Source organism: Pseudovirgaria hyperparasitica, assembly GCF_010093815.1.
Source record: "Pseudovirgaria hyperparasitica strain CBS 121739 unplaced genomic scaffold EJ05scaffold_8, whole genome shotgun sequence".
In the NCBI taxonomy this organism is placed as follows: Eukaryota; Fungi; Ascomycota; class Dothideomycetes; order Acrospermales; family Acrospermaceae; genus Pseudovirgaria; species Pseudovirgaria hyperparasitica.
In genome coordinates this window covers 1,124,641-1,152,334 of record NW_022985556.1, presented here as the reverse complement: position 1 = coordinate 1,152,334, position 27,694 = coordinate 1,124,641, and the positions used below count along the sequence as shown (strand labels likewise).

Sequence of the window (27,694 nt, the reverse complement as noted above, 5' to 3'; positions counted from 1 at the left end):
TGTCGTGTTTCCGTCGTTTTGAGTAGCGAGCAGACGATATGTAAAATATTATGCGATTGACCTGCTACAACGAACATCCATCGCGATCCATCCATACATACACACATACACACACATACACAGCCCCACTCAACCCAACCACCACACCTCACAAACCCTCCCATCCTCACTCCTCACTCCTCACCCCTCACCCCCTCTCACCCCCCCACCCATCAACAACCAACCTCGCCACATCCATCCCCACCAACGCACTCGTCTCCATCGTCGAAATAAACCCCTCCATCCCACTCGTATACCACACCCCGCCCGCATGCCCATCCACATCCACATCCACATCCACATCCACATCCATACCCAACCACAACTCCTCAAACGACACGCGCGGAAACGCGATCGGGTAGCTGTCCCATTCGTGCCGCTTCAGCCAGGATACGTCCCGGGGTGCGAGGTTGTAGTCTGATTGGGACTGTGGCGATGAGGACGGAGGAGATGGGCCGAGACCGAGGAGGTGTGCAATGTAAGCGTCTGAGATGGGGGCAGGGGAGAAGATTTTGTAGAGGGCTTCGCGGGTGTGGGATTGGGGGTTTGGGGCGTGGCGGAGGGTGCTTATGCTGTAGAAGGGGGGTGTGGTGGTGGAGTTGGTGTCGGCCGTGTGGCGGAGGGTGGTGAGGATGGTTTTGGGGACGGGTGTGTTTGCGGGGAGGTTGAATGCGGATGGGGAGAGGGAGTGCGGAGAGGCGAAGAGGGTGACGTGGAGGTGGACGTAAGGGACTGCGTCGGGGGGACGTGTGAGTCTGGGGGAGAATGTGATGGAGGAGGAGTGGAAGGGGGCGGCGAGGACGATGGTGTCGAAGGGGGGAGTGGTGAGGGAGGTGGAGGAGGAGGTGGTGGTGGTGGTGAGGGAAAAGGAGCCGTTTGCAGCGCGATGGACGGCGGAGACGGTGGTGTTGAGATGGATGTGTGCGGCGGCTGTCTGGACCATGTTCGCGAAGATCTGCCAGTTGCCGCCGTCGATGGACATGGCGCCCTGAGCTGCCATGCTGACCATGGTGTCGAGACCGTGAATGACAGGCAGGTTCTGGGCGTAATTCACGCGCGTGCTGCTCATCGTCGTCAGCTCTGCTAGGACATTCAACTGTATCGACATCTTACCTCGCCTGCACGATCTCATCTGCAAACAACTTCCCCACGCCATTCGCCTGCAGATACTGCTCCCCAGTCACGGCCGTGGCCTCCGTAAGTCCGAGCTCATACGCCACATCCGACAGACTCGTCCACGGAAACACGGGCGCCTCGTACATCCTCAAGAACCTGGCCATGACGTCCTTGACCAGGTTGTTCGTGCGAACGGGCGCGTACCCGTACCGCCACAGCAGTTTGGGCACATCCCACCAGCTCCCGGTCTGCTCAAAGACAAACTCCTCTCCGTTCCAGACGCCGAGTTCCGGGGCGTTCGAGGTGCCGGACGGGGGCTTGACGGACGACAGCTTGGTGGCGGTGAGGTTGAAGGCCTGGGCAGCTTCGACCATGATCTTGTTTGCTTTGACGAAGATGGCGCCGCCGAGCTCGATGGGCTCGCCGGGCGTGTCCCATGCGTTGACGGTGGTGGTGCGGCCGCCTATGTAGGGATTCTTCTCGAAGATGGTGATGTCGATGGGGATCCCTGCTGCGGCGGCGAATTGGTGGAGGTGATATGCAGTCGACGAGCCTCCTGCGCCCGCACCTGGTATCTGTTAGTCTGTGCAGAAGCTCGGTAGATGACAGGCTCTGGGGATTAGATACCTATGATGGCCACCCTCTTCGGAGTCGACTTTATCATGGGCTGCTGAGCATGTTGGTGGAGCTTGGCGTGAGCGTTCTCGGACGAGACATTGTCTGCGAGGAGCAGTGCAAGGACCGCACAAGACCATGGATATAACAGCATGACAAGCTACTCTATTTTCCAGATCTGAGGAAGTGGATGCTAGCTGAAGTGAGATCACGATCGAGATGACGATCCGAGTAATTAAGTTGGAGATGGGTCGGCCCGTCTGCACACATGCGATGTCAGATCCGCCAGCACGTCCCCAGTCACGTATATCTGATACCGCCCACAAACTTGCCATCACAGCTTGATTCATTCACTACACTGTGTGTGGTGTCTGCGAGTTGCGGCACAGTAGCACTATTCACAACTCATTCCACACGCAGTCACACACACACGCGCGACATGCTCCAACATAGACTGACGACTGGGGTATCTCATTGCACAAAGCTACTTATCCCGATTAATCCACCACTATATATATGTACATGTACACGGACGGGCAGGTCAACGGTATGACGGAGCTGTGTCTCTATAGTTCGACCGGACCGCCGGCGCTGATGCTTGCCTTCCTCTGCGTGACTTGGTCTTCATCCTGGATCGGTGGGCCCTGGTAGTTCCGCTTGCCCCAGACGACATACCACAGCGCGGAGATGAGGAGGAAAGCGACAAAGACGACGGAGGCGTAGTTCATGGTTTGTGCGGAGACGGGCAGGTACGAAGGCATGCAGAAGAGGGGGATGGCAAGAAGGGACCAGGCTGTTCCAGGTGTCAGTCGATTCATTCACAGTCTCGTGCAAGTGCAGAGTACATACCGATGGCAACGATATTGCAGAAAATGCCCAGGGGGCCAAGCTTGAACTTTGCATCCTTGAGGTGCGCACGCCTGCCGAGCAAGCTGACGGCAATGGGCACCATGTACGAGGTCGTCAAGCAAATGACACCAACGCCCGAGAAGGCATTGTATGCGGCCGCAGAGCCAAAGTAGATCAGGCCCAGGATCAACTGCACTGCCATGCTGAGCATCATGGCGTTGAGCGGGACGTCGAGCTTGTGGTTTACAGAGCGCCACAGCCTCGAGCCGGGGATGGCACCGTCACGGCTGAAGCCCCAGACTGAGCGTGATGCGGCGGTCGTGCATCCGACACCACAGAACAGACCGAGAACGAGGAGTGGTGTGAGTACACCGATGGCGCCGCCAGAAGAGCCGATTGCGGACTTGATGATGGATGGCACGGGCTGGCCGGATTGGAGGGCAACCAGCTCAGGGATGTCAGGAAGGACAAAGGTGAGCGGGATGAGGAAGAGGAGACCGGCAAAGGTGTTGATGACGATGGTGGCGACCATGGCTTTCGGGACTTGGGTTGCTGGGTACTTGACTTCTTCGCACATACTAAGACAGATGTCAGCCACCGTTTATCAAAGTAAGGGGCCAAGCCGTCTATTGTAAGACCAGAGCTTGAGAAAGCAGAAAAATGGCGCATATGGACAACAAGCGACAAGCAGTGGCGCGTTGGGACAGAAAGAAAAGGGGGTGGTCGCAATCGGATTCGGCGCATTGGGAAAATAAAAACCCCCCAGTTGCTTTCTGGACTCGTAGTCGGAGTGGTGTTGACGGTGCATCAGGAGGAAAAAAAAGGCTGCGTCTGGCAAAAGGCGCGTAGGGAGAGAGAGGCTCACGAGACAATCATTCCAGTCGACGAAGTCGCATACGCAGCCTGCAAGAGGCCCACACAGAACGACCAACCAGCACTGCCCCATCCAGAATTGGACGGGTCAAACTCCCCAAACACATAACTGGCGGAATGTCTACCGTTCTTGGCGATGGCGAGCACGGTCACAACAATGGCGATCAACCCAGCGAGTGTCCAAAAGATGGCAAAAGTCTGAAATAATTTCAAAGTTTTAATAAGAGGAGCTACGGAAAAAAAAAGGGTTAGAGGGACGGGGGAGGAGGAGGGACGTACATCAAGCCAGTGCAGATACCGGTTTCCCAGCGCGGACACGGCATTGCACAGCAGGGTGATGCCCAGGAAGATGAGATAGACCTGATAGGGCTCACCGGCAAGGATGCCCACGCCGGGCTCACTCTCAAACACGTTGATGCAGGCAATCAGGAAGAGCGAGGTTCCAAAGTTGACAGCAAGCGTAATGGTAATGTTTCCCACGACAAAGGCCCAGCCGCAGATCCACGACGCAATCCTCTTCATGCTCGGCGGGGCGATCATGAAGGTCTGGTAGTAGACCCCGCCGGCGCAAGGATACACGGACGTAATCTCGCCCAGCGACGCGGCCACGCAGAGGATGATGCACGATACCGTGACCCAGCCCCAGATGATGTTGGCGGGACCGCCGGCGATCAACGGGTAGAAGAAGGTCGTTGCCAGACCGTATGGGATGGAGGCGAGCACGAAGGACATGAAGATGACGTGAAAGGTCGAGCGCGTGCGCTTCAGCTCAGAGGTATAGCCCATGGCCTCGAGCACGTCGTCGGCCGAGTTGACGTCGGAGTCGACATGGTCGCGGTTCGCTATGCTTGGCTGCTTGGAGGGTCTGCGGTAGGCCTTGTCGTCGAAGACGGCACTGTGCTGGTCGTGAGCGAGGTTAGAAGCCATGGCGAGGGCGCAACGAAGAGACGGGACGAAGAGAGGACAGTGGCGACGGCATGGAACGAGAGAGAGAGAGAGGGCGCGCAAGAGAGGAAGAGTCTTAAGAAGTAGAGAATGGCTGACGCCCGTCACGCGCGTATGGAGTTCTGGACTTTTGGACTAAAAACGTCAAATAGATTACTGGACGAGATATGGATCAGTGGGAGGATTTGTGGAACTGTTATTATGGGACAAATGCATGTCGGCAGAACGTCCAGGCCTCGGATCAGCTTCTTCAACTGTTCTAGCGGCCGCTGCAGCAGACGAGTTGAAGCATTCTCTTCGACAAACTAATTAGTCGTCTTATAATAATTACACCAAACACCTAGTAATACTGTACACACGACCGACACGCACGATAAGCGACATCCCATACAGTTACATGGCATAATTACATGGCCTAGATCCCATCCCCACGCAGTGACCTTCTATCTGTACATCAACACGTCCAATCAGAAAATTTTAATTCAGCCCTACCAAGGGTACAACACCAAACATCGTCGTCTTTTCCAAATTCCAATCTCTCTCTCTCTCTCTCTCTCGGAGAATACACCTAATGGTCACTGTCTACCTTAACCCCTTACATATATCGCCTAACGCGGAGATTACACCGCGCCCCCCTTCCCCTTCCCCTTCCCATGATATTCAACACAGCGGGTCGCTTGTAGCCAGGTTGCGCTCTTTCTTGTACATTATAGCACATACTGTAATTATACACACATACCTACCTACAACCACTGATCAACAGCAGTATAGCCATCTCGCCAAGGCGGAAGAACACCTGTCGTTTGCAAAACTCAACTATATAGCTGGCTGACTAGCTAGCTGACTGACTGACTGGCGTTTGTCTGGCCAATCAAGATTACTACTGGCTGCCTAGGAGGAGGGTGGTACTGGTAGTACTCGCCCACTCGCCCACTCGCCCATTCGCCCGCCCATATCTCGTCCAAGCCCCATTCCCAAGGGCCACAACGCCGCCACCGCCGTGCTTGAAATACACGCACACCCAAGATGTGAATCTTACATCTCTTCTCATGTAAATATATATATATCTATATATATACATATCTGCCTGCGCACTTGCCACATCTATTGCACATGTCTGCACACCTATCTGTGTGATAATCAGAAGATAGATATTAGGGAGAGAGAGACAGCTCGGCCGACTCGATGGATGGAGGACATTCTGATCTCGTACCGAGGTATTGCCGACTAATTATCTAGCCAGACTAAGACTAAATACAGTAGCTGGCTCGTGCTGCTCTAATCCTAATTGGGACTAGCTGGTACCAAAGCCATAGGTGGACTCGAAGAAGCTTAGCGCATTTGAGTGCGGGTCTAGGCTCAAAGAGTCTATAGCTCGGAACGTATGTATACAACAACTCTTCACTACAGCATTTAGTCGAGGCAAAGTCGATATTTTTTACAACATTGATAGTCATCTTCTTCATGCCTGCCCTTGGGGTATCTCTATACTAACTACTACACTAACCACCACATCTCAATCGCCCAACAACCCTACAAAGCCCATCTCTTCGCTAATGCCCAACCAACACTGCCCAGCGCTATGCATAAAGTCTTCCAAGTGTATATATGATGTATGTAATGCCGAGAACCTCGACTATCATGGCTCCACGCCTTCAATCACCTCCGCATCGGCATCCGTATCTGCACCTGCGCCCGCAATCACATCCACCATCTCCACGTCTTCCTGCTCCCCGGCCATCTGTCGACACACTGCCTCCGTCAGCTTCCCGCTCAACCCCTCTTGCACATATACCACGCCCGTAGACGTCGCCGGCGGCTTCGTCTTGTCTTCGCCGAATATCTCCTGTAGGTTCGTCACTTCGTCGACCTTGGTGTCGTTGTACTTGCGCCACATGTTGTTTTGGAAGTCCCGGATGTAGACCCAGTAGTGGCCCCCGCCCGCCGAGCCCCGATGCATAAAGATTGCATGCAGTTTATAAGGATGGTCCTGAAGGTCTGAGAACAGCCCCTCGATCTTGTCCTGCAACTCCACTATCTCATCCCCAATAGCATCCCGCTCATGTCTTAGCTCAGTCGCCCGCTTTCGTAGCGCCGCTACAAGCTTGGCGCGTTCACTCTCGCCGTCCACTGCCATTTGCGAGCTCTCCTCTTCATCTTCCTCTTCTTGCCCGGATAAATACTCCGCCGTTACCTCGATCGTATCCGCAAGTTCACCAGAGTCTGCATCGCCCTTCAGCTCCTGCAGTCTGCTCTGCAGCACTCTTAGCCGCTTCTTCCACTCCCAACTCTTCACTCTACGACTGTAAAGCTCCTCGGCTGATACTGACGCTGTTTGCTCGAGATAGCGATCCAAGAACAGTGTATCCTCAAGGTGGAGATGGTTGTGGCTCTTGAAAGTTTCGCGCTTCTTCGTGTCGTAGTTGACACGTTTGACGTTGACTTGCACCACGGGTGGCAGAACGCTAATGTTCTCATATTTTGACAATATACCATGGTCAGCATCCTGCTTAATCTCCTCAATATCTCCCTTATCGAACTCTTCGTCCAACGCCTTGTAGATATCGCGAGGTCCTTCATTGACATTAACAAACAGCGTGTCCCACGTCTCCTTTTTACGCTCAATCTTGTTGTTGCGTGTGCGCGTTGTCGTGGTTTCCCCAAAGAAGAGCCTGCTCTCATCAGTATAACATCTCAAGCATTACATTCGCCTACATACCGCCTTGTGAGGTCACTCACTTGACCGTCAGACATAACCTCCGGCCTGATGGCGCACTGAAGCTGGAACAGAACTTTGTTCATCACTTCAGCCACATCCTGTTGTCTGGCAGCCCACTCTACATCAGCCGGTACATTAGTGCTCGCAGTATCTGCTGCCTTTGGCCTTGGAGGAACGGGAGGAGGACGATTCGGTTCAGCGGGCATGGCCCCGTTGGTCACAGGTTTATCAGCGTCAGATACATCCATTTCAGTAACTCCGGCATCTAAATCGGTCGATTGAATGTCTTTGGCTTTCAAGGCGTCATCAGTCTCCTCGGTACTAGATGCTGGGGTTGAACCGTCTCCGACTAGTGTGCTGTCACTTTTATTATCTCCCGTCTCCGTCTGGGGAGGTGAAGAGGCACCATTGGTCGTCGGCATGGGCATGGGTCCAATGAATGGTGTTCCATTTGTCTCACCCAGGCCTGCACCTCGATTGTTGATGGAATGTCTACGTTGCAAAGCTTCGTCTCCCGTGGATAGTAGTGCAAGACAAGCAAGTCGTACCTCGGGACGCACACTCGACTCCGTGGAGGTGATCATGCCTGTGAACAGTTTCTTCAATTCCTGAACGACTGTAGCCCGGATTAGCAACGGTTTGCGATATGCCAAGCACCGTCTACCTACACTCTTGAGCCTTCTCGAGCTCGACGACTGAAACCTCACGCCCGCCTACGCGCTTCTTGGTGATATTTTCAGCAGTGAGCTCGAGCTTATACTTGTCAAAATTCAAGACAAGCTCTCTCAAAGGCCGGATCGTGAAGAAGTATTGGAGGAGACTGTTCAAGTAGCAGGTATTTCCAATGTTCTGAAACCCGACGGGCCAATTCCCCGGAGGATGCTGACTTGTTTCTTCGTTCATCCCGAATTTGCTTTTGCTAATCAGTGCATACGCCTCTTGCAACTTTGCTGGCGGGTGTGATGAGTCGGTCATTCGCACTTCGAAGAGCACCGAGAGACTGCCCTGATCAATCTCTTGTGTCCGATCCGATATATCAAGAATGCGATATGCTTCCGCAAGATCCATCTCCGTGTGACCCAGTTGACCTGTCTCCAGCCAGATCCTCAGCGCGTCGCTGTTGCGGTGTTCTGCGATTATTCGCACGGCCTTGCGCGCGTTCTCTTGTGACCCAGAATCTTCTAATTTGATGGTAGCCATGGTGACGATGAACTCGTCGGCTATGTTGTCTTGAACATCTAGCCAGCTCAAAGCTTGTGCATACGTCTCCAGCGAGTTCGACGCCTCGTGTAATATCTCGTTGCTTTGTCGAGCGCTACCCAAGATGCGGAGCATCTCCCTCATGTCTCGCTCTTGATTGCTCGACACGTCTGCAAGTCGAGCTCTGTACTGGTTGATGATAAAAGTGTCGGATGTTTGTGACATGTCCGGATCGATATTGAAGTACTTGTATGCCTGACGGACCTGTTTACGATTGACCTGACCTTGAGAGGCTAATATTTGCACTTCGGTCGCAAGCGTTTCGCTATTCCTACCCTTGGCGAGATCCTCAATACATTCGAAATAGTAAGCGGTGTTTGAAGGATCGCTCTCGATTTGCCTTTTGTACGCGAATATCACCAACTGATCTGAGAAGTCGCTCAAGACACCCAAGCTTCCATAGAACGGGTGCTCTGGAATGTCTTTGTTCGCAATATGCCTTGAGGCCGGATCTTTGGGATAGTCGAGACATCCAAGTGCTCGTTCGAGGTCTTTCAAGCATGGCCTAGGCTCTGGTGGAGCAAATTTCATCTGCTTGATCTCCGAGCTTGCACGCTTGAGTAATAGTGAATCCAGCTCCGCAAGTATATCGAGCAGTTTTGAGCGGTGTGAATCTGCCTGGAATGGGCCAATTGAGCTTTCGCATTGCGGAAGCCGCCACTTGAGCTCATTGCTGTCCTCTGCTTCCACCCGTACGAACCCAAGTTCCAATAGCACGTGGTCACAGTCAGACCCAAACGCAGCCATAAACTTTACGTTCCGCGCTGGGATCATCTTGTGTTTGACCTCTGGAGACAAGGAATCAACGATGTATTTTCGCAAGTATTGCATACCGTCCCATGGTAATGCCAGGTTTATATCCAGCGCTCTATTAGGGTCGACAGATTTGGCAGCAGCTAGACGGGCGCGAAGGCCGTCGACATTGGTGAGGAGGTCCACCCACGAGGTCTTGAACATTGGAGGCCGTGAGCGAACGTACACTTCCACGGGACAATCCTTCGCTGTGCATCGGAAGTGATAGGTGGAGTCCTGCGGAGAAAGAGATGGTCCCGCCTTGTCATTCTCCTTGCTGGGAACATGTGTGAAATGGTGTAACGGAAATTCATTATTGGGACATGGGGAACCGTGGTACAGTTGTCCACTATAGTCCACCGTCACGTCGAAGTGAAAACGGCACTGGTTGCAGTATGTGGCGATCTTATACTTCTCCGACTTCTCTAGAGGACGACCTGCATCTGGAAGCTTGCTCTGCTCCGTCTTCTCCATGAAAGCATGACGGCATCCATTGTACCGCGTATGCGAGCTGCTCTTCTCGGGGTCAAAGACTGGCGGGGCATCGGTCAAGGTGTTGCGTCCGATGACGGCTTCGTTGCGAGGATCGTAGGTAAGGAGGTCTTCGAGAAGTCTTGGAGCGGTCTTCCCTGTAGAATGTCAACGACCCGAGGAAGTGCAATGCATGAAGCTGCTATGAGAAGTACCTGGGCGCCAAGCCATATCCACCGCAGAACCGTCTGAAGGTTCTACGGTGAGAGGAGAAGCTCAGAGTCCCTGAGAGCAGCAGACGCACTTCTCGTGGCGGTATGAGTCGTAAGACAGCTCTTTGATGACAGGGTAGTAGCTGTTAGGCAACACTGGGGGCGATTAAGGTGTGGAAGAGAGAGCAGGACGTTCTGAGTAAGTAAGATTATGTGGCTGTAATAGGTTCAATAGATGTAGTAGCGGTACGAGCACAGGAATGAAAAAAGAAGAAACCGCAGAGTACTCTGTCCACAACCAGCCTTGGAAGTGCTGTTTCCACGCCGCAGAAGATGAAGACGACCTTCACACACACAGCCTGAGACCCTTGAATCGACCGACGTAAGCGCCAGACCACGAGCTTGCAGTCCCAGAAATACCCATGACAGCGCATCACGCCAACCATGCTTGACGTTTTCCCGAAAAGCTGCCGTGGCCGAGCTCTGGGCACCTCACTCTCAAGCCAACGTCAGGTCGAATGAACTTGTGAGCCATCGTAACAATTGCTGACCACACCGTTGCCCACCATGGCCGGCGATGACCACTCCTACCATCCGAAGGATACCATCAAGTCCACGATCAACAATGCCCTGACGTTCGGCGGATTGGGTACCTTCATTGCGGCCGCTCAGAATACCCTCACGAAGCAGAACGTCGGCGCGTTAGGCACTTTCAGAGTATATGGCGGAACGATTGGCACCTTCAGTAAGATACACCAGGGGAAAGGGGGGACAATACATATGATCGAGGACGTTGGAGGCTAATCTCAAGATAGCTGCTGCCGGAGCGTTCTACGCATTCACCCATGCATCAACCGCGAACCTACGAGAAAAGGACGACAGCTGGAGCAAAGCAGTCGGTGGATTCTTTGCCGGCTCAGTGCTCGGGCTGAGAAGTCAGTAGCTCCTCGTGTTCCATTCACTTGATCCGACGGCTAACAGCACCAAGACCGAAGCTTGCCACACACCCTTGGATACGGGTCTGGGCTGGCAGTCATCCTGGCAGTCTTCGATTACACCGGCGGCAGCCTGCGGGGATGGAAGAAGGATGAGACTGAGGACGAAGTGTCGAGGAAGGAAGAGTTGAGAAAGACCAGACGGAAACCGATCGAACAGACCCTTGCCGAGCTTGGAGAAGGACGAGGTTCGTCGTCGGCCTACATTCTCTTATTGCTGCCCCGCTAACAAGACCAGGTATATACCCAGAAGGCTACGATCAACGACGCCGAGAACGACTAAAGGAGAAGTACGGGCTGGATCTGGAAGGCGTGCCATCCGCCCATTCACGGTAAATAGAGAAGACTACACTTTCTTTTTGTCAAAAGCAAATTCCAGATCCTCCACGTCAAGAGAGAGTGACTGCCTGTAATTATATAGACAGAACAGTGCTGAGAATTGTAAGCATGCCTGTATACGCCCTGTTCTGTGTGTCGCGCCCGTATCACTCGATCAGCAATTTACAAGATCAAAATATATGATAAAATGTGCTCGCTCGATCACCAGGAGAAGCCAGATCCGAGTATGCATACAGCCACGCATATCCAATATAAATACTCACTTGTACCGACCGCGCAACACAAAAATATCATCTAATTAGCTTATCAAACCAACCCAATCAAAATCGAAACAGCCTAATCAATCCATCCATCTCCTCCCCTCCCCCGCACCCGCCCACCCACTCACAACACACCCAAACCATACCCAAACCACACCCAAACCACACAACAAACACACCCCTGCAGAAAATCACCCCCGCACTTTCCGGGGGTCTTAATTAAGACACTAATTACTATCACCACCTATAAGGTACCGATTTTTTTCTAATTCAAATTTACAAGAATAATTTGCTCTTTTCTTCAGAAGTCTTGCTACTACTACTACTGCTGCGTGTCTAGTCTAAGTTTGGCTCGGTCTAGTCTCGTGTGCTCACTTACTTGCTCGCCTGCTCACTTGTTGTTTGCTCACTCACTACCTAGTTTGCATCTCACCAACCAACCTCCCATAACTCAGCCACTTTTTTGTTTTTGCTGCTACGTATCCAGCCTTGCTGTCACTGTTCTGCCGCCCTTTGCGTAAGGTTGTCAAGCAAGAAGCATAAAAAGGTCGGCATCGCTGCAATCTATCTACCTACCGCACTGCTTTAACCGCAACTGTATCTGCGTATACTCTATCTACACAAACCAACCCTTCTCTAACTAAACCACCCAGCCAAACAAACCCCAAAACCATGGCGACGCCAGACAAAAACGCAAGCTCGCCCACGACGAGTCCACCCGTCGATCCAAAGGAGCGCTTCTTCCGGTACTTCCAGCACGAGATTGTAGGTAGGTAAGCAAGCAAGCAAGCAAGCAAACTATCTTAGAAGAAAGCCCCCAATTCCCAAACAACCACACCCCCAAAAGACACCAGACAGCAGCACTCACATCCCCATATCTCTCCCTTCCCCATATCTCTCCCTTCCCCACTCCCCTACGTAGATGTGTCCGGGGGTACGAGGGAGAATCAGCCAATGAATGAATGAATGAATGAATGGTTTTATTTTTTTATAAAAAATGCTAATATATGACCGAAAACAACAGCCCTACAAGAACAAATGGAACGCCTCGGCAACACGCCCGCAGCAGGCGGGGAGCGCAGCGATGCAATCGAGCACTGCCTGGCCGGCATAGCCCGGCTCTCGCACGAGGTCAAAGATGCATCCAGCTATGTGCCTACATACGACCAGCGCACGTACGGCGAGGTTTGTTTGTGTCTTCTTTTTCCCTTTTTCCAATTTCCTTTTTCCCTCTCCACCAAAACCCCTACCCCATCCCAACCACAAACCAAAACCTTGATATTCCCCCCTCCCATGCCTGACATGTCCGAACCAGGCCATCAAAGCGCTATCGGAGAAACTGCAAACAACCCGCACCCAGCTCGCGCCTCGCGCCAAATTCTCCTTCAAGAACCGCAAGAACCCGTCCGCAATCAGCCTCCACGACGCTGCCGAGCTGGCCGCGCAGCAGAAGCTCAAGCTGCCCGACTACACCACCTCTTCAGCAGCCTCGGGCGTGTCTTCTATAGCCCCATCGCCGAAACCTGGAGCTCCACCCGATGATGACGATAACGATGACGATGACGATGATGAGAAAAATGGTAACGACAACAAGCCCATGCCCGAGTTCCCCGTCAACAAGAATCTGGCCGCCGCCGCACAGGGCGGCAACGGCAAGTCTGCGATCCGCAAGCCGAGCTTCTCCAACAGCCCCAGCGTGACAATCGCGAACCACACGAGCCAGCACATCATTCTGCCGACGTCGGCGTCTCATGCTACGTCTTCTGGGACGTTGTCCAGCCTGAAACGGTGTGTGGTGGACATGTCGCAGCCGACGTCGCATGGGGGACCGTTTGCCGCGCTTACGCTCAAAAACATTTCTTCGAGCTTGATAATATGCGGGCAGGTGTCTGGGTCGGCGCATGTGACGGGTCTGAGCGGGAGTGTTGTGGTGGCATCGTGTCGACAGTTTCGGATGCACGCGAGCACGAACGTGGTTGTGTACCTGCAGTGCTCTAGTCGGCCTATCATTGAAGATTGTGAGGGGATCCGGTTTGCGCCGTTGCCGGAGTTCTATGTCGTGCAGAGCGTGAACCGGCCGGTGAACATGTGGGACCAGGTCGATGACTTCAAATGGTTGAAGGCGGAGCAGAGTCCGAATTGGAGCATATTGCCGGACGAGGAGAGACTAAAAGAAGGAATTTGGGAGGGTGTGGTGCAAGGAGGTCCGAATATAGGACTCGATCAGATTTTGGAAGCTGTGTTGAGAAAGTAGTTCTCCACAAGTGGAGGGAGAAGAGGAAAGCTACCATTGGAGAGTCAGCCAGCTGCATTCAACGTGCATTGTGCGGACTCCTCATCTGATCGTTGTCTATGTGAATAAAAACCATTTTCCACAAGAACTTTGATCGTACAAGCAGGGCCTAGTGAGAGTCGAAGAAACACATGACGATGATGTGTCTTGGACGTGCTGCGATCAACCCGAATGAACAACGTTGGAATGCTTGGTACATTTTCTTGAGAGGATCCTGCCCCGCATTGCACGGGAGAATGATAACGGATGATTCTTTGCAGCATGTATCCTATCGGGTGGTGCCATAGCGAGAAATGCACACACTGTGCTGCGATGAGAAGCTCGCTGACCTCCTCACAAAGCTCACACGGCTTTCCTTTGTCTACCTCCGCCCTGTCGCCAATTCCAGAGAGCCTCCTGCGCGTACGAGATTGAACTCATATGCCCTTTTGTCTTGTTTGCTTCTTCGCTCAATATCCCAATGATGTTATGTTCTTCAATGCACTCCCAGAGACCTTTGGCCAGTCCGGATCTATCGTCATCCTCTTCATCTGCCTCTTCTCTAATCTCGCCTCCTTCAGCATCCACGGCTGTGACGTTGTACCTTTTTCTTTCTCCCTCTGATCCGAATTCACCTTTACCCAGTCTGTAAAGGAGACGACCCATAGTTTGATATGCCATACAGCGCTGTGCTGCGACGGCACTCCTCGCCAAGATGGCAAGTTCTGGTATTGTGTATCCAGCAGCCTCTGGGGCCTCACCATGGTGGTGAAGTCCCTCAGTGACTGGGATCTCAACGGCTTTTGTAGGGGGTATCAAGGCTCCTTTGAACGAGAACCGAAGGGCGGAGATCATGAGGCTGGATTGAGTCAAAGAATATGACGAAGGTTTCGCGGCGTCGATCGGAGCCATCCAAGAAAGACTGGATGGATCGTAGGACAGGTCCGGGAAGTACTTCTCATGAAGGTTGTCAAGGAAAGAGGGGTCGTCTGGATCTAGATCTGGGGGCTGCGGCGCGCGAGGGAAGTGGACAGAAGACGGAGGAGGGATATCAGGAGGATTAGGAGCCTGTGAGTTCTCGTTTGGATCGATCCCCTTACCTTCTGTTTGCTTAGTAGCTATAGTCTCCTCGTCCAAAGGTACCGATTCTGGTGCAAATGTGACGGATTTACTTTGTTTCGGAGAACGCTTGACAGACGCATCGCCGCTTGCAGAATCATCTTTGATAGTATCAGGTATTGCTCTTGGAGAAGAGGGCGAGGCGCTTGGCTCCGTCGTGTTTGCGAAGTCTTGTCGGGTTACGTCAAGATTTGACCTCTTGAGAAGCTTTTCAATCAAGGATGGATTCAGACCAGCAAAAAGCTCTTGTCGCTCTCTTTCGATCTCTTCAGGTGACATTTGTGCAACTCGTTGTTTGTTCTCCATATCAATATCACGCCGTTCTCTTGCTTCAGGACTCTCATTTTCGGGCTCTACGTTATATTTTGATGGACCACCAGTGGGGGACAGCGAGGAGGGAGCAGCAAGAGTCTCATGCTTATCCCGATGACTACCGTGCCTTTGTTGCTTGAACGCTGACACTCTAGGTCTGGTCTTGGGTGCCGGAAAACCAGAAGCGGTCTTTTTGAAGGTGGGTGCCGTTGGAGGCTTCGGTGCCGATGGCTGTCTCTCAGTCACATCGGCGATGAAGTCGAAGGCCGGGCCTGCAGATGGCCTCACAGGCACGCTGCGGTCTGGGGCATGATCTTCATCGTCTGAGTCGAGATCAAGGTAGAAACGCTCGCCTTTGACGATGGTCATCTTGGCGGATGGAGTTATGGAGAACAAGGCGGAGACGGCGAAAAAGATGGCGTGCATCGATTAGAGCTCAAAAGTGGCACTAGCGGCTATTGGACAGCGGGCTTGCATGCAGGATGCCACCCTTGTACCCGCTTGACGCTAGCCGAATTGAGCGTGTGATTCCTTCAATAGGTATGCGTATGAGAAAGATGGCAATGACGACCTGAGGTTAGAAGAATTTGGAAGCGACGAAAATACAGGGCTGAGCAGACGTGCGCACCGTCTCGCTTAATTCTTACCACTGCAGGTACTTCAATGATGGCCATAATAGTGAAACTCTCGATTGGGAATGTACGAACGAGCCTGTCAGAAAAGGGAAGGGTGTACGGGGTCGCACTTGCTGCTTCGACAAAAGGCTTGGCATGATCGACTCACGTGCAGTCGGGATCGGCCACCGCTGAGGCTAGCCTTGTATGGATCTGTAGTTTCAGACGACACCTCAAACTTTGAACACATGGCATTCATTCCTTGTCGCCTCAACACGACCACCACCGTGCGTGTAGGTGATGTAGGCAGACGTTGTAAGCGAGCCTCGTGCCGTGAACATATATTGTGACTGGCAGGCCGATACAAGTCGTGCAGGACTGTACGTCTTTGAGGTCGTAAATAGCAGCAGTGTGATCGTGATCAGCGCCAGTGACACGTCTGACTAGCTTTAGCTCTCTTTTTGACCACCACACTGCTGGGACATGCATGCATGGGCTGTAGACAGTCGAGCGTCGCATGTGGGCAACGTGCGCGACGAGCAGTGGCACATCGTCATAGCGTGATGGCGGACAACTGGAACGGAACACTGGACAGACAGAATGGAGACGACAACAGCTGTAGGTCATTATGTAGTGTTGTAACTGGAAACCCTTGCAGAAAGAGGTGGAGAGGTGGAGTGTGGGTGTGGGTGCGTGTGTGCACTGTGCGGTGTGGTGGATAAGTGTATATCTGAGAGGTTTGCGTCTATTATAATAATTAATACGTAGATTTACCAGGGCAGCCAGTCCCTGACTCTAACCACATTGGTTATACGCTGGAGCCAAGCGACCAATCAGCAACAGGCTTGGCGCATCTGGCTCTACTCGAATGCTCCTCTTTTTCCGGTTGATTGATTGCAAGGTGTGTTGCCCTTGAATGCTTGTTTTTCTGTTTTTGCTGTGATGTGATTGTTCGCCCAACTGCCCGTCTGCCATTCCGGGTCTGCTGAGTCTTCTCTCTCTCTCTGTCTCTCTCTCTACTGTTTCGCTTTAGCTCCGTTCCAGAAAGCCCTCGTCCCTCTCTTTACTCCACTTGACCTCTGTTTCCACGTTTTCCCGCACCCGCCGCCGTCGCCGCCGCCGCCCTTCTTCCTGGCTTTTCTTCCCCAACTCTTCAAGTCCCCAAGTCCCCAAAGTCCCCAAAGTCGTCGCCCCAAGTTCACTGCGTCGTCGGCTGATGCTGATGCTGATGCTGATGCTTTCGAGCCTCTCCGCCTCTGCCTTGCTCCGTTAACCCAGTTAGTAGTAGCCGTAACAGTAATGGTAATTAGCAGTAGCCGCACTCAATCTCCATTCTCCTGGCTGTCCAGTCTCAGGTTCTGGTGTGGTTCTGCCCGTCGCAACGCTCGTTCGCTCTTGTCTGTGCCCGCCTATCCTTTTATACGCTCCCATACCCCATACCTACTTACTACTACTACTTATTCCTACTACTTACTACCTACTTACCCTACCGTCTTCCCATTTCCCCCCTTCACACAACCACTCTTCTCCTTCACACCCTCTTTTTCTCCCTTCTACATCATCTGCTTTACCTCTCTTTCATCGCCACAACCTCTCCTCTATCCTTTTGCATCAAACTAATTCGCTCAACCGATTCCGCGCCTTGCTCCAGACCATTTCCATCGGCTTATGACTGCTTGCACCTTCACAAGCTCTTGAGAGATCCTTCTTTGCTTCGACCCGGCGTGGTCGTGTCGCTCCTATCGCGACTTTTGCAGAGTGGTGGTGCTAACACACACACACACACACACACACACACACAAAGCCCCGACCCCTTCTTCTGCCTACACTAATTATTTGCTGGTCCTGCATACTCTCTCTGCAAACGCCCCCAAACTCGATCGATATTGGAACTGGCCAAGGTAACTGCAGAGCTGCAAATATTCTGTAAAGGAATATTATCGAAAGTCTGCATATCTGCATTCTTGTGCTAGAGTTTGATGATCTGCTATTGCCCGAGACCTGATCTTCTTCTGTTCTTGCGTGGAGAGTATTAGAGGGGGGACCAAAAGGTTTGCAACGATGGATTCCTCGCCTGAGCTGTCGTCGCCTCCGCGTTCCATATCCGCTGATGTTCCTTCGCCTGCCACCCGCCCATCACGTCTATCTATAGACAACAATCGTGGTGTTGCAGACAGTAATAATCCTCCCAACGCCGCCACAGACGCCCCTGTCAAGAAACGTCCTGGTTGCAAGAAGAAGGAAGCTGTCGTAAAAGACGAAACTCCAAAGGAAAAAAAGACACGCAAGCCGCGCACTCCCAAAGATCCAAATGCACCGGTGCAGTCTCGCAGGCGGAAGACTGGCTCCAATGTTGCTGCTGTTGATGCGAGCGAGATCAAGGAAGAACATGCATCTGCTGCATCAACATCATCACATCCTCCTCCTGCTGCTGCAAATCAGACCACGCCCCAGCCTCGCCAACAGCAAATAGACCAGTATTTGCCTAATCACCATTCTGCACAATCCCATCAACCCTCACAACACGACCAGCAGTCTCAGTACCACAGCGTTCCCCAGCAATCAAGCTACACATCGTCGTCGCAGGCTTCTTCGCGGGCGCATCCGCAAATACTGCACCCGCAGCATCAGTCGCCATCTCAATATTCAACGAGTGCACGCGTGTCAGAGCCGCTCCAGCATCCCAGTGTGACGCAGTACTCTGCACCAGCTGCTGCCACTCAACCGCCTCGTCCAGCTTCCAGTGGCCAGCATTTCGACCCTATCCGATCGTCCAACGTGGAATTTAGCAGACCTAGCCACACTGCCAGTAGCATACCTCCAATCTCTCCTCCCACTCAGGTCGTCCACAGAGCTAGCGCGTCGCCTTCCATTCACAGTCTTATTGACCCCAACCCGACTGTGAACAATGTCTCCCAATCTATGAAGTACACACCTCAATCCAACATTTCTGTCACTTCTGCGCCTGTTTCACCGCAAGCAAACAGTCGATCTCACTTTGCATCAGCCGCCACGGAGCCACCAAAAGCCACTCAGGTGGTGCCTGCGTCCAATGCAATGGATATTGACTCGGAGAAGGATAACGTGGTTCGAAAGCCTGCTGCCATGAAGAAGTCAGACTCGACTGGTGCCACCAATTCTGCCGCGCCAACACCACCCACGAAACCTGCTCGAGCCAAAGAGCAACCACTACCCACTGGAAGTGGTCTGCTGTCAGGCACTCCGTTTGGCCCGGTCGCATCTTCCAATGGAACGAGTAACGGAGATTCTCCTGCAGGGACCAACATCTGGCTCACATTTCCGCTTCAAGGCCAGAACAACGTGACCATTAATTTTGCTCGCGAGGTAGAGAAGAAATACGGCTTCGCTGCCTTGCACCCAAAGATTGCAGCACAAAAGGAAAGGAAACGACAGATGGCCGCCGCTGGAGCTGCTCTAGAGAAGGCGTCCGGTGTCGCGTCCAACGACGACATGTCACTGGATCTGTCCGAGCCTGACAGCAATGTCGAGATGGGTGGCGTCGATGGAGGTGATGCATCAGGAATCAACGAAGAAGGAAAGCCAAGGAAGCGGAGAAAGAAGGTAGAAGACTACGACAAGGAGGACGATTTCATCGACGATACAGAACTTGCCTGGGAGCGTCAAGCTCTCATGGCCAAGGACGGTTTCTTCGTGTACAGCGGCCCACTTCTTACCGAAGGGGCAAAACCCACCATAGAGAAGTACGCATCCATTGTTTTCGCTTTGATGCAAATTAATCTAATGTCTTTACAGGGCCGATGGAACAGTCCGGCGTGGACGCGGCCGAGGACGCGGTGGTGCTACCAGAGGCGATGGTACCACAGGTCGAGGCGGCGGACCCGGCAGTCGTGGAGGACGGGGTTCTCGCGGCGGCACGACCGTTCGTAAACCTCGCGTGACCAAAGCTGAACGTGCCTTGATGGAGCAGGAGAAGCAGGAGCGAGAGAAATTGGCAGCGAACATTGCCGCCAAATCTGCCTTGTCCTACCCCGGCACGGGCGTCATGCAGTAAGTAAGATATACCCTGAGAGAGAGAGAGAGAGAGATCTTTTGTTCGCGTGAATATTTGCATTGGTAGCTCTTTGTTGAGGGTTGCCTACGACTATATAGAACAGGCGCGCACTGGTGTAAAAGTAGTATAGGCGTCATTCGCATTTATCTAGCTAGAGCTGCGTGCAGCCACGGACGGGGGTGTTGTGAGGGGCTCAAGCTTTCTTGATCGTAGTAATGATCAGTGTAACTATATACTACTTACATGAAGTCACTTTCTGTGTCGTGTGCTTAGCCATCGTATAGTGAAGTCTTTAATCAAAGATATGTACACAACAATTCAGGAATCATGTACAGTAAATATACCCAATGATATTGTTACAATGCTGTCAGCCGTATCGTATGAACTTCCTCATACCACTGACTCACTTGCTGCTTCCAAATATAATTCTTTTAAAGCACGCTCCGCTCCTGCACACTGCACACTGCACACTGGCAAACTCATTGCCACCTCAAGTACCCCTTCCAGCTCCTCACCCAATTGCTGAACCGCGACCTCGTCGGCGCCTCGTCCAGCTCGCGCATCAACCGCGCATAGTATTCCGGATTCGCGCGCGGCCGCGTGTACTTTTCGGATAGCTTGTACTTTGTCGCGTACCGGTCCTCGACTAGCGAGAAGAGCGCATTGATCTGGACGACTTCGGAGGCCTGCTGTTGTGGGGAGACGGGTGCGGGTGCGGGTGCGGGTGGTGTTGTTGTTGTTGTTGCTTGTGTTCTCGAGGCAGACTCGTTGTGCTTTGTGAGGCGCTTTTGGAGGACGGTGCGGAATGTGAATTGGCGGAGTGGGTCGGTGGGCCAGAGGGTGAGGAGGCGTGTGTATTTGGATGCGAGGTTCTGTGGGTGAGGAGAGGGTGGTTAGTTAGCTGGCTTGCTGGCTGGCTGGCTGTGAAGGAACGGTGGGTTCTCTGATGGCGTGATACGCACTTTGGGAATGGACATTGTGTGCGAAACGTGGTGATCTGTCGTCAAGAGCGGGCTATTTTGAGGATGTGTTTGGTTGTGAGTGAGGTTTTGGTGACGGAGGAAAAGCATTGACGCTGGAAATGTTGTCGCATCATCATCCATTTCGAACTGACAGTCCGTGCACTGAAAGTATACACGGACGTAAGCGGACTAGCGTCAACCATCCAGTTCATTCTCATGAGTGGACAGTGGCTGAGCCGCCGGCCCCTTCCTTGCACCAGTGACTGAGTGACCAGACAGACCCTCGTGCTGACCAGAGGGCGACACACGCACCACGCCTCCAACTGGAACCTTCTTGCTAATTACACTTCACCTGCCGCCTCTCCTACTTTAACGTCTTATACAATCCCGCACCATTCGCCAGCTTTCCTTTGTCCCTTTGCCACGATTCTTACCGTACAATCATCCTGTTCCCGGGCATTTTCGCTCGCTCGCCATGCCTCAGCGCTACGAGAGGGTACGTACATGGCTCGCCCCTCCCCGGGACTCCCTGCAACGACAACACTGAATGCTCGGAACGACCGCTGCAACTCCACGATTCCCATACTGACTTTGCTTGCAGATAGCAGCAAACGACGAAGATGAATCTTCCTCGTCACCCATAACTCAGACCTCTCACCAACACTACCCGATACCCAACTCTCCGCCACCGTCCTTCCGCTCGCGCGCCTCGTCACCAAACGCAGCGTCACGACGTCTTCTTGCCGAAGACCCACTCGACGAAGACCCTCAGCAAACGCTGGCCGATACCTTTGATTCTCCTTCTGACGATGAAGGCTCAGACGATGAGAATGCCGATGGATTGGATGACCGACAGCGGTTGATGCGGGCGAACACGGACGACACAACTGAGACGCAGACTAGACCGGGCGAGATACAGAGGCGCGTCACACAGCTACCAGCATTTTCGACGACAACGCCGATGAGGCGGTTTGGGGGTGGGAGTGGGAATGACGGTGTGTTTGCGAATCTGAGTGCGAAGCCTGCGCCAGGTGATGATGTGGAAGAGAAGCCTCCCGTAAGTACTACTCTCCTCAGAAGTCGAAACGAATGAGATGGCTGACAGGATCATTAGACATATGAACAAGCCGCTGCAGATGCTACGCCGCCCTACTGGGAAACCACTATTCTTGCACCCGGCATGCTCACGGATGAAGTCGTCATCGACGGCCTTCCAGTCGGGTCTCTCCCCTCGCTGTTCTGGAACTTCATGATCACCATCGCCTTTCCCGTCGTCGGGTTCCTCCTTACCTATCTACTACATACTACACATGCTGCGAAACGCGGTTCTTTTGCCGGTCTTGGTGTCGTCCTCATACAATACGGCTTCTCATTGAAGGGAAGCCCCGAGCCGCTGCCAGATCGTAACGGCGGTAGCGGCGACTTTGGCGGTCCCCCTAGCGACCCTAACAACCACAACTTTAACCCGGGAGACATGCCAGACGGCGGAAATAGCGGCGGTAATGTTCAAATGGGAATCACGACGGATGACGTTTTTGCATACATTACAATGATCGTGGGATGGTTTATCTTGATCAAGAGCCTGAGTGACTTTATGAGAGTCCGGAGGCACGAGCAACTGGTACTGCAGAGTCCAGAGAGGAACGCGGCCGTTGCAGAAGAAACGTCGAGGGGAGAGCAGGCTGTATAGAGAAAGCTCAACATTGGACATTTTTTTCTTTTGTTTTCGGGCTTGAATACGGGGTCGTCCGGGACAGGTGCTACCTCATTACCTGCTCGTCCACAAACGCATTGCAACGCAAGTTTCCTTGTTGGTGTATCATTGGTGTTCTGGTATTTCTACTCGTGTATGGCAGGGCAGGCAGGGCGGGCAGGGACAAGGGATTATTTCACTGGATATAACAGCATGGCGCTCGTACTCGTAGGGAGAATGGAGAGAGCGTTGGCGCAGCAAGTAGTTGTGACATTATCGACACTACTTTCCAATCAGACGACTGCCCCGCGTACTACATCCACCCTCTCTCTCTCTAGACGCATGATTTTGCCGCTCCCATCTCCCCCTATCAACCACCCCGAAGTAGTCCACAAAGAATCCCCCTCCATCTCCTACATTTCCCACATCTACATCTACATCCTACTCCGAATCCGCTCACACAACCGCGCCAACTCCGTCTTATCCTCCTCCCCCTCCCGCACCGGCCACCCAACCCCCAACCCTTCCGCCTCATTCGGCTTCGGAATCATGTGGAAGTGCACATGGTCCACGACCTGATGCGCGATCCGCCCGTTGTTCTGCAGTATGTTGTAGTCTTCGCAGCCGACGGCCTGGGCGATGCGCGCGGCCACGGGCAGGATCTCGGTTAGTTGGTCGGCGGGCATGTCGTGGAGCTTTGCGCCGTGGTGTTTGGGGATTATGAGCTGTGTTGGGCGAAGGGGGGGTGGGGGTGTTAGTTTTGGTTTTGGGTGGAGGGTTTTTGGGGGAAGGGTTTTGGGGGGTTTTTTGGGGGGAGGGAGGGAGCGTAACGTACAGAGTGGCCGGATGAGAGGGGCCCGATGTCGAGGAAGGCGTAGGTTTTGTCGCTTTCGAAGAGTTTGAGGGAGGGGATTTCGCCTGTTTGGGAAGAGGGTTTGTTGTTAGAGAGAAGGGCCTTGGGGGTTGGCATGGTGGTAGGTACCCTTGATGATTTTGCAGAAGATGCAGGAGGGTAGTGATGCCATTCTGCTGGTCATGTGGAGTTGTGTGGTTTGTTTTTGGGGGGATGGTTCTTGTGGGGAGTTTGCACGCTGTGTTGGGTGTGGTGGGAGATGGTGAGTGGATATGAGTAGTAGGTTTTGTAGGTAGGTAGGTAGTAGGTGTATTTGTCGAATTGACGTAGCCCCGCACGGTTTTCTGGCCCGGACGGCGAAAACGTCGTGGTTGGTCTAAGCGGCTGCATCCTGGTACAGTGCGACTTGCCTCCGCCAGCAATTGTGTCGTTGCTTGCTTGCATCAATCAATAAATCAACAAACCCAGCGCTCAAAACCACTCCGCCTGGACACCTTCTCCTCTCAATCCACTCAGGCTGCCCACTTCCAAGCGTCACATTCGAAATTGGCGTAGCAGTGGAACTCGTTGCTGAGACCCTTGGCATGCTCGACTTCGAAGTTGGTCGTCCTTATGCCCACCTTGCCGTACAGCTTGCTCACGAGCGGCTTCATCCTCTCGCCCGTGCTGCCGATCAGGCGCAGGCTTTCCTTGGGCTTCTCGTCGGTCACTGACTGCGTTCCCGGTGCGTTCCAGTTGCGTGATAGCCATCTGACCGTGATGGCGGCTGGGTGAATCAATCAGTAATACTCCATAAAAGAAGAAAACACATGCATAATTACTCTTCGTCTGCGTGTTCTCGTTGAGGAACGGTGGGTCGAAGATGATGCGGTCGAATTTACCCTTCAGTTCGCCTGGCATGCGTATGAGTGCTTGTTTGGTCGCGTAGAAAAACCGTGAACAATGGCGGTGGTGGTCATATTACCCGGTAACTGAGTCGGATTTGCAAAATCGTAGTACGTATACTCGCCCTTGAAGACTGCGAAGCGCTCGTCGTACTCGAACAGCATTATGCGCGGCTTGACAGAGTACGCTCCCGCGCTCAGCAGGTTCTTCAGCTGGATGAACACGCTGGGTGCAGAGACCACTGCCACGGCCGACGCATCGGTCGCACTGTCGAGCAGCTGTCTTGCATATGTCGTGGCACACTCGTCTGTGTACTGGAGGACAGGATGAGCTTTATTTATGACCCTGGGGGGTCGTCGTAAGGACATCACGGTACCCAGAATTGGGAAGCATTCCAGTCTTCCGTAAAATACTCCATCGACCACTTCTTGGGTCGATCTTGTTCTTCTTGCTCGGCCTGGGCCTTGAGCTGGTCGAACTGCTTGGCTCGAGTGTCTCGTTCATTATAAAACTCCTGCAGGGCTTGTAGTGCATCTGCCGGGAGCGACCTGTTGAAAACGAATAATTATCACGTTAGGCGATTCTCTGAATCTTTGAGCGTCGTGTTGCTTTTCACATACGGGATGTCGTCGTCGTCCATCATGATAGGAATGTATATATAAATATATTGGTATGTTTCCCAAAAATGATAAATAAAAAAGTAAAAAAAAAATTGCTGCCCTGACACCAAATCGCAAGGATGCAAAGAATTTATGGACCGCATCGGGACACTTGGTGTTCGTGTGTCCAGAAACATAGAGCTACCTGAGAGCCGATCCAGGAATTTCTCTTATCGCCGAGGTTTGCTTTCTGACGTGCTCACCGAGTCTCCGGGTACAGTAAGCTGCCAAGCGATATGTCGATATATATTGCTTGCGGGAGAATACGTCAGGTCTGGTCTCTGAATGCATAGATTGAGAATGGCAGCATCACTACCGCCTCTGCCGGAGATTGAGAGATTGAGTAGTAGAGTGATACGAATCCTCGGCGGGAATCCCGGGAAGGCAAGCATTATGTCATGAACAATGGAAGACTCGGAGACAAGGCTGACCTCACGCAGTTCACTCTCCAAGGTAAGCAGTCAATCGATCACAAAACAATGGTCAATAACGACAAGCCAAAGGCACAAACACCTACCTCATCGGCCAAGGCCCGAAGCGCATCCTGCTCGACACAGGCGAGGGCAAGCCCGCATGGATCCAATCCATCAAATCCCTCCTCGCCTCCGAAAACATCCAAATCGACCGCGCAATCCTCACCCACTGGCACGCCGACCACGTCGGCGGCATCACCGACCTCCGCGCCCTCTCCCCGCACACCCTCTTCTACAAGAACCAGCCAGACCCAGGCCAAACAAACTACACCGACGGCCAAACATTCAAGACCGACGGCGCCACCCTGCGCGCCTTCCACTGCCCCGGCCACACAGCAGACCACATGGCCTTCATCCTCGAGGAGGAGGACGCCATGTTCACGGGCGACAACGTCCTCGGCCACGGCACCGCCGTCTTCGAGGACCTCGCCGCCTACATGGACAGTCTGGAGCGCATGGCCGGCCAATTCCACGGCCGCGCCTATCCTGGCCACGGCCCGGTCATTGACGACGGCAGGGCAAAGGTGCTGGAGTATATCGCGCACCGCAAGCAGCGCGAGAATCAGATTGTCGAGGTGCTGGGAAGGGAGAAGGAAGGGGCAGTGGTGCCGTCGCGGTGGGGGTCGATGGAGATGGTCAAGGTTATCTACAGGGACTATCCGGAGAATCTGCATGAGCCGGCGGAGAAGGGCGTGGTGCAGGTGCTGGAGAAGTTGGCGCGGGATGGCCGGGTGGCTCGTGATGAGGCGTCCGGTGCGTGGAGTTTGCTGCCGAAGTCGACGTTGTAGTGCTGTTAGTTGTCAATTTATTCATATCACTGTGAGCGTGGCGCGTGTATATTTGGTTCTCCAACAATGCCCCGGTAAGTGGTGGGTAGACTCGGCTGCACGGCCGTTAGTTGCCAAGACGTATATGGCGCGTCGTCGCAAAACGTGAACCTGGGAAACATTATATATTGAAACTAAAAATCTTTAATCATTATTCGGCATGATGCCAGAGTGGTTAATGGGTTAGACTTGAATTCACCTTCGAGTAATCTAATGGCTTCGGCCTCGCAAGTTCGAATCTTGTTCATGTCGTTTTTTTGTTTCTAATCCCTTTGGTTTTTGTACCAGCGACAACCCAAGCACGTCTCACTAGCATTTTAGAATTCGTAGTTTGTCGCTATAATCTTAGAGGGACTTTATTTTTAGAATACAACAACTAGCTTGTAGCACTAAGACCAAATAACAAGATTAAGTTGGAATAGATCGATCCATGGAGAGATACATTCCTAGAGAGGATGGACAGGAAAGGGGGGCTTGTCTCTCCAAGGCTCGTCCAATAGGGAATACCCGATGCTGGAACGGCGCCAACGCGAAGCTTGTTCACCAGCTAAATCTAGCAAGTAACGAACGAATGTACCTAGAGAACAAAATAAGTAAATTACGATTGCGCGTTGGCATCTGGTAGCCGGCCGCGAGACTCATCATCTCCATTCTAGGCGGACATCGGCTTCTGGAGTTAGGTTCACGTTAACAAGACGACCTTGCGAGTCGTGCGACTGTCGTTGCCGGACGCTCCGTTTCGGAGTTAGCAAAGGCCTCGCTGTAACGTGCGAAGGGACCCAGCAGCGAACGGGCAGCGCAGAATCTATGAGGCTGAGGACAACAAGCGCAAAGGGACACGCAAGCTGTTGTCTATTCGATGACTTGGCTAACCCCACTAGACCTGTAGGTGCCTTGACGGGCACAGATGAAGATATTCAAAATTGATACTAAGAAACTGAATCTGGTCTTCGCAAAAGATCTGATCAGAATATCGCGTTGCCCAGGCCGGGGTGCGTATTTTAGAAAGGAGGGAGGGATGGCGAGGAGTAATATGAGGAATGACGGAAGAATTGGGGGGACGTGCTGGTAGTAGGTAGTGTAGTAGGTAGAGTGCCAACTGCCAACTGCCCACTAATTATTACTGGTCCCTTAAGGCTAAAGGGTAGACGGAATCTGGAAGCGTGGGTAGGTCGACGCCCTGTCATTGGGCTCTTGGCAGTTGGGAAGCACGCCGTGAGCTTTTGTTACCCTAATCCTGCGCTTCCTACCACCCATCTATCTGCCCTAGAAATCCCATTATACATACACCCCGTCCTCTTCACAACAACACATACACACACACACACATACACAACACCTTCGCCCCATCTTCAGCCTTTGCATCTTTGTCTGTTTGTTGCTATTCCCTCTGCGCTGCTTGATCCGACTCCTCTCCTACCTGGCTGCTCCTTCGTCTCCCCGTCGACACGTAGGCGTACTACTCCTCCACCCTTCTCTAAACACTCCCAAACGAAGACCCTTCCGA

The 27,694-nt window shown here is 52.8% G+C and overlaps 13 protein-coding genes and 1 non-coding gene across 14 annotated transcripts; 6 read left to right on the top strand and 8 right to left on the bottom strand.

Moving 5' to 3' along the window:
• Window positions 1–187: 187 nt before the first annotated feature.
• EJ05DRAFT_465119 (Prenylcysteine oxidase) lies at window positions 188–1,994 on the bottom strand (the record flags this gene model as incomplete). The annotated part of the gene is made up of 3 exons (XM_033742768.1): window positions 1,783–1,994; window positions 1,153–1,723; window positions 188–1,100 (listed from the first exon to the last, which is right to left on the bottom strand). The coding sequence occupies exons 1-3, from the start codon at window positions 1,922–1,924 to the stop codon at window positions 188–190; spliced, it is 1,626 nt and encodes a 541-aa protein (XP_033600610.1). The 5' UTR covers window positions 1,925–1,994.
• Window positions 1,977–4,569, bottom strand: EJ05DRAFT_476419 (amino acid transporter). The gene is made up of 4 exons (XM_033744026.1): window positions 3,772–4,569; window positions 3,485–3,690; window positions 2,620–3,197; window positions 1,977–2,563 (listed from the first exon to the last, which is right to left on the bottom strand). Exons 1-4 carry the CDS (start codon window positions 4,417–4,419, stop codon window positions 2,337–2,339), a joined length of 1,659 nt encoding a protein of 552 aa, XP_033600609.1. The 5' UTR covers window positions 4,420–4,569; the 3' UTR covers window positions 1,977–2,336.
• A 1,316-nt stretch (window positions 4,570–5,885) lies between these two features.
• EJ05DRAFT_476417 (cysteine proteinase) lies at window positions 5,886–10,220 on the bottom strand. The gene is made up of 4 exons (XM_033744025.1): window positions 9,895–10,220; window positions 7,825–9,837; window positions 7,157–7,772; window positions 5,886–7,109 (listed from the first exon to the last, which is right to left on the bottom strand). Exons 1-4 carry the CDS (start codon window positions 9,908–9,910, stop codon window positions 6,077–6,079), a joined length of 3,678 nt encoding a protein of 1,225 aa, XP_033600608.1. The 5' UTR covers window positions 9,911–10,220; the 3' UTR covers window positions 5,886–6,076.
• On the top strand, window positions 10,191–11,443 carry EJ05DRAFT_510980 (uncharacterized protein). The gene is made up of 4 exons (XM_033748215.1): window positions 10,191–10,636; window positions 10,707–10,826; window positions 10,880–11,074; window positions 11,125–11,443. Exons 1-4 carry the CDS (start codon window positions 10,459–10,461, stop codon window positions 11,220–11,222), a joined length of 591 nt encoding a protein of 196 aa, XP_033600607.1. The 5' UTR covers window positions 10,191–10,458; the 3' UTR covers window positions 11,223–11,443.
• A 695-nt stretch (window positions 11,444–12,138) lies between these two features.
• Window positions 12,139–13,923, top strand: EJ05DRAFT_476415 (tubulin-specific chaperone c). Its single transcript, XM_033744024.1, has 3 exons — window positions 12,139–12,254; window positions 12,510–12,670; window positions 12,801–13,923. Exons 1-3 carry the CDS (start codon window positions 12,158–12,160, stop codon window positions 13,737–13,739), a joined length of 1,197 nt encoding a protein of 398 aa, XP_033600606.1. The 5' UTR covers window positions 12,139–12,157; the 3' UTR covers window positions 13,740–13,923.
• Window positions 13,924–14,120: 197 nt separating this feature from the next.
• EJ05DRAFT_500671 (uncharacterized protein) lies at window positions 14,121–15,557 on the bottom strand (the record flags this gene model as incomplete). The annotated part of the gene is made up of 1 exon (XM_033747028.1): window positions 14,121–15,557. One exon carries the CDS (start codon window positions 15,555–15,557, stop codon window positions 14,121–14,123), a length of 1,437 nt encoding a protein of 478 aa, XP_033600605.1.
• Window positions 15,558–15,843: 286 nt separating this feature from the next.
• On the bottom strand, window positions 15,844–16,500 carry EJ05DRAFT_379189 (uncharacterized protein). The gene has a single exon (XM_033741214.1). It carries the CDS (start codon window positions 16,427–16,429, stop codon window positions 16,073–16,075), a length of 357 nt encoding a protein of 118 aa, XP_033600604.1. The 5' UTR covers window positions 16,430–16,500; the 3' UTR covers window positions 15,844–16,072.
• Window positions 16,501–17,643: 1,143 nt separating this feature from the next.
• EJ05DRAFT_379176 (HPC2-domain-containing protein) lies at window positions 17,644–20,009 on the top strand. The gene is made up of 2 exons (XM_033741213.1): window positions 17,644–19,524; window positions 19,577–20,009. The coding sequence occupies exons 1-2, from the start codon at window positions 17,864–17,866 to the stop codon at window positions 19,833–19,835; spliced, it is 1,920 nt and encodes a 639-aa protein (XP_033600603.1). The 5' UTR covers window positions 17,644–17,863; the 3' UTR covers window positions 19,836–20,009.
• Window positions 19,866–20,925, bottom strand: EJ05DRAFT_476412 (uncharacterized protein). Its single transcript, XM_033744023.1, has 2 exons — window positions 20,798–20,925; window positions 19,866–20,707 (listed from the first exon to the last, which is right to left on the bottom strand). Exons 1-2 carry the CDS (start codon window positions 20,810–20,812, stop codon window positions 20,315–20,317), a joined length of 408 nt encoding a protein of 135 aa, XP_033600602.1. The 5' UTR covers window positions 20,813–20,925; the 3' UTR covers window positions 19,866–20,314.
• A 232-nt stretch (window positions 20,926–21,157) lies between these two features.
• Window positions 21,158–22,655, top strand: EJ05DRAFT_476411 (uncharacterized protein). Its single transcript, XM_033744022.1, has 3 exons — window positions 21,158–21,293; window positions 21,399–21,854; window positions 21,912–22,655. The coding sequence occupies exons 1-3, from the start codon at window positions 21,273–21,275 to the stop codon at window positions 22,485–22,487; spliced, it is 1,053 nt and encodes a 350-aa protein (XP_033600601.1). The 5' UTR covers window positions 21,158–21,272; the 3' UTR covers window positions 22,488–22,655.
• A 7-nt stretch (window positions 22,656–22,662) lies between these two features.
• EJ05DRAFT_476409 (hit family protein) lies at window positions 22,663–23,622 on the bottom strand. The gene is made up of 3 exons (XM_033744021.1): window positions 23,473–23,622; window positions 23,326–23,408; window positions 22,663–23,215 (listed from the first exon to the last, which is right to left on the bottom strand). Exons 1-3 carry the CDS (start codon window positions 23,513–23,515, stop codon window positions 22,925–22,927), a joined length of 417 nt encoding a protein of 138 aa, XP_033600600.1. The 5' UTR covers window positions 23,516–23,622; the 3' UTR covers window positions 22,663–22,924.
• A 69-nt stretch (window positions 23,623–23,691) lies between these two features.
• On the bottom strand, window positions 23,692–24,954 carry EJ05DRAFT_379055 (N-6 adenine-specific DNA methyltransferas-like protein 2). The gene is made up of 5 exons (XM_033741212.1): window positions 24,849–24,954; window positions 24,605–24,776; window positions 24,308–24,542; window positions 24,165–24,236; window positions 23,692–24,109 (listed from the first exon to the last, which is right to left on the bottom strand). Exons 1-5 carry the CDS (start codon window positions 24,869–24,871, stop codon window positions 23,856–23,858), a joined length of 756 nt encoding a protein of 251 aa, XP_033600599.1. The 5' UTR covers window positions 24,872–24,954; the 3' UTR covers window positions 23,692–23,855.
• Window positions 24,955–25,185: 231 nt separating this feature from the next.
• Window positions 25,186–26,184, top strand: EJ05DRAFT_465108 (Metallo-hydrolase/oxidoreductase; the record flags this gene model as incomplete). Its single annotated transcript, XM_033742767.1, has 3 exons — window positions 25,186–25,271; window positions 25,328–25,340; window positions 25,391–26,184. Coding segments are annotated over 3 exons (857 nt in total), but the record flags the coding sequence as incomplete, so codon positions are not given.
• A 160-nt stretch (window positions 26,185–26,344) lies between these two features.
• Window positions 26,345–26,439, top strand: EJ05DRAFT_t42. The gene has a single exon. It is a non-coding gene; the product is annotated as a tRNA-Ser (tRNA).
• The last annotated feature ends 1,255 nt before the right edge of the window (window positions 26,440–27,694 follow it).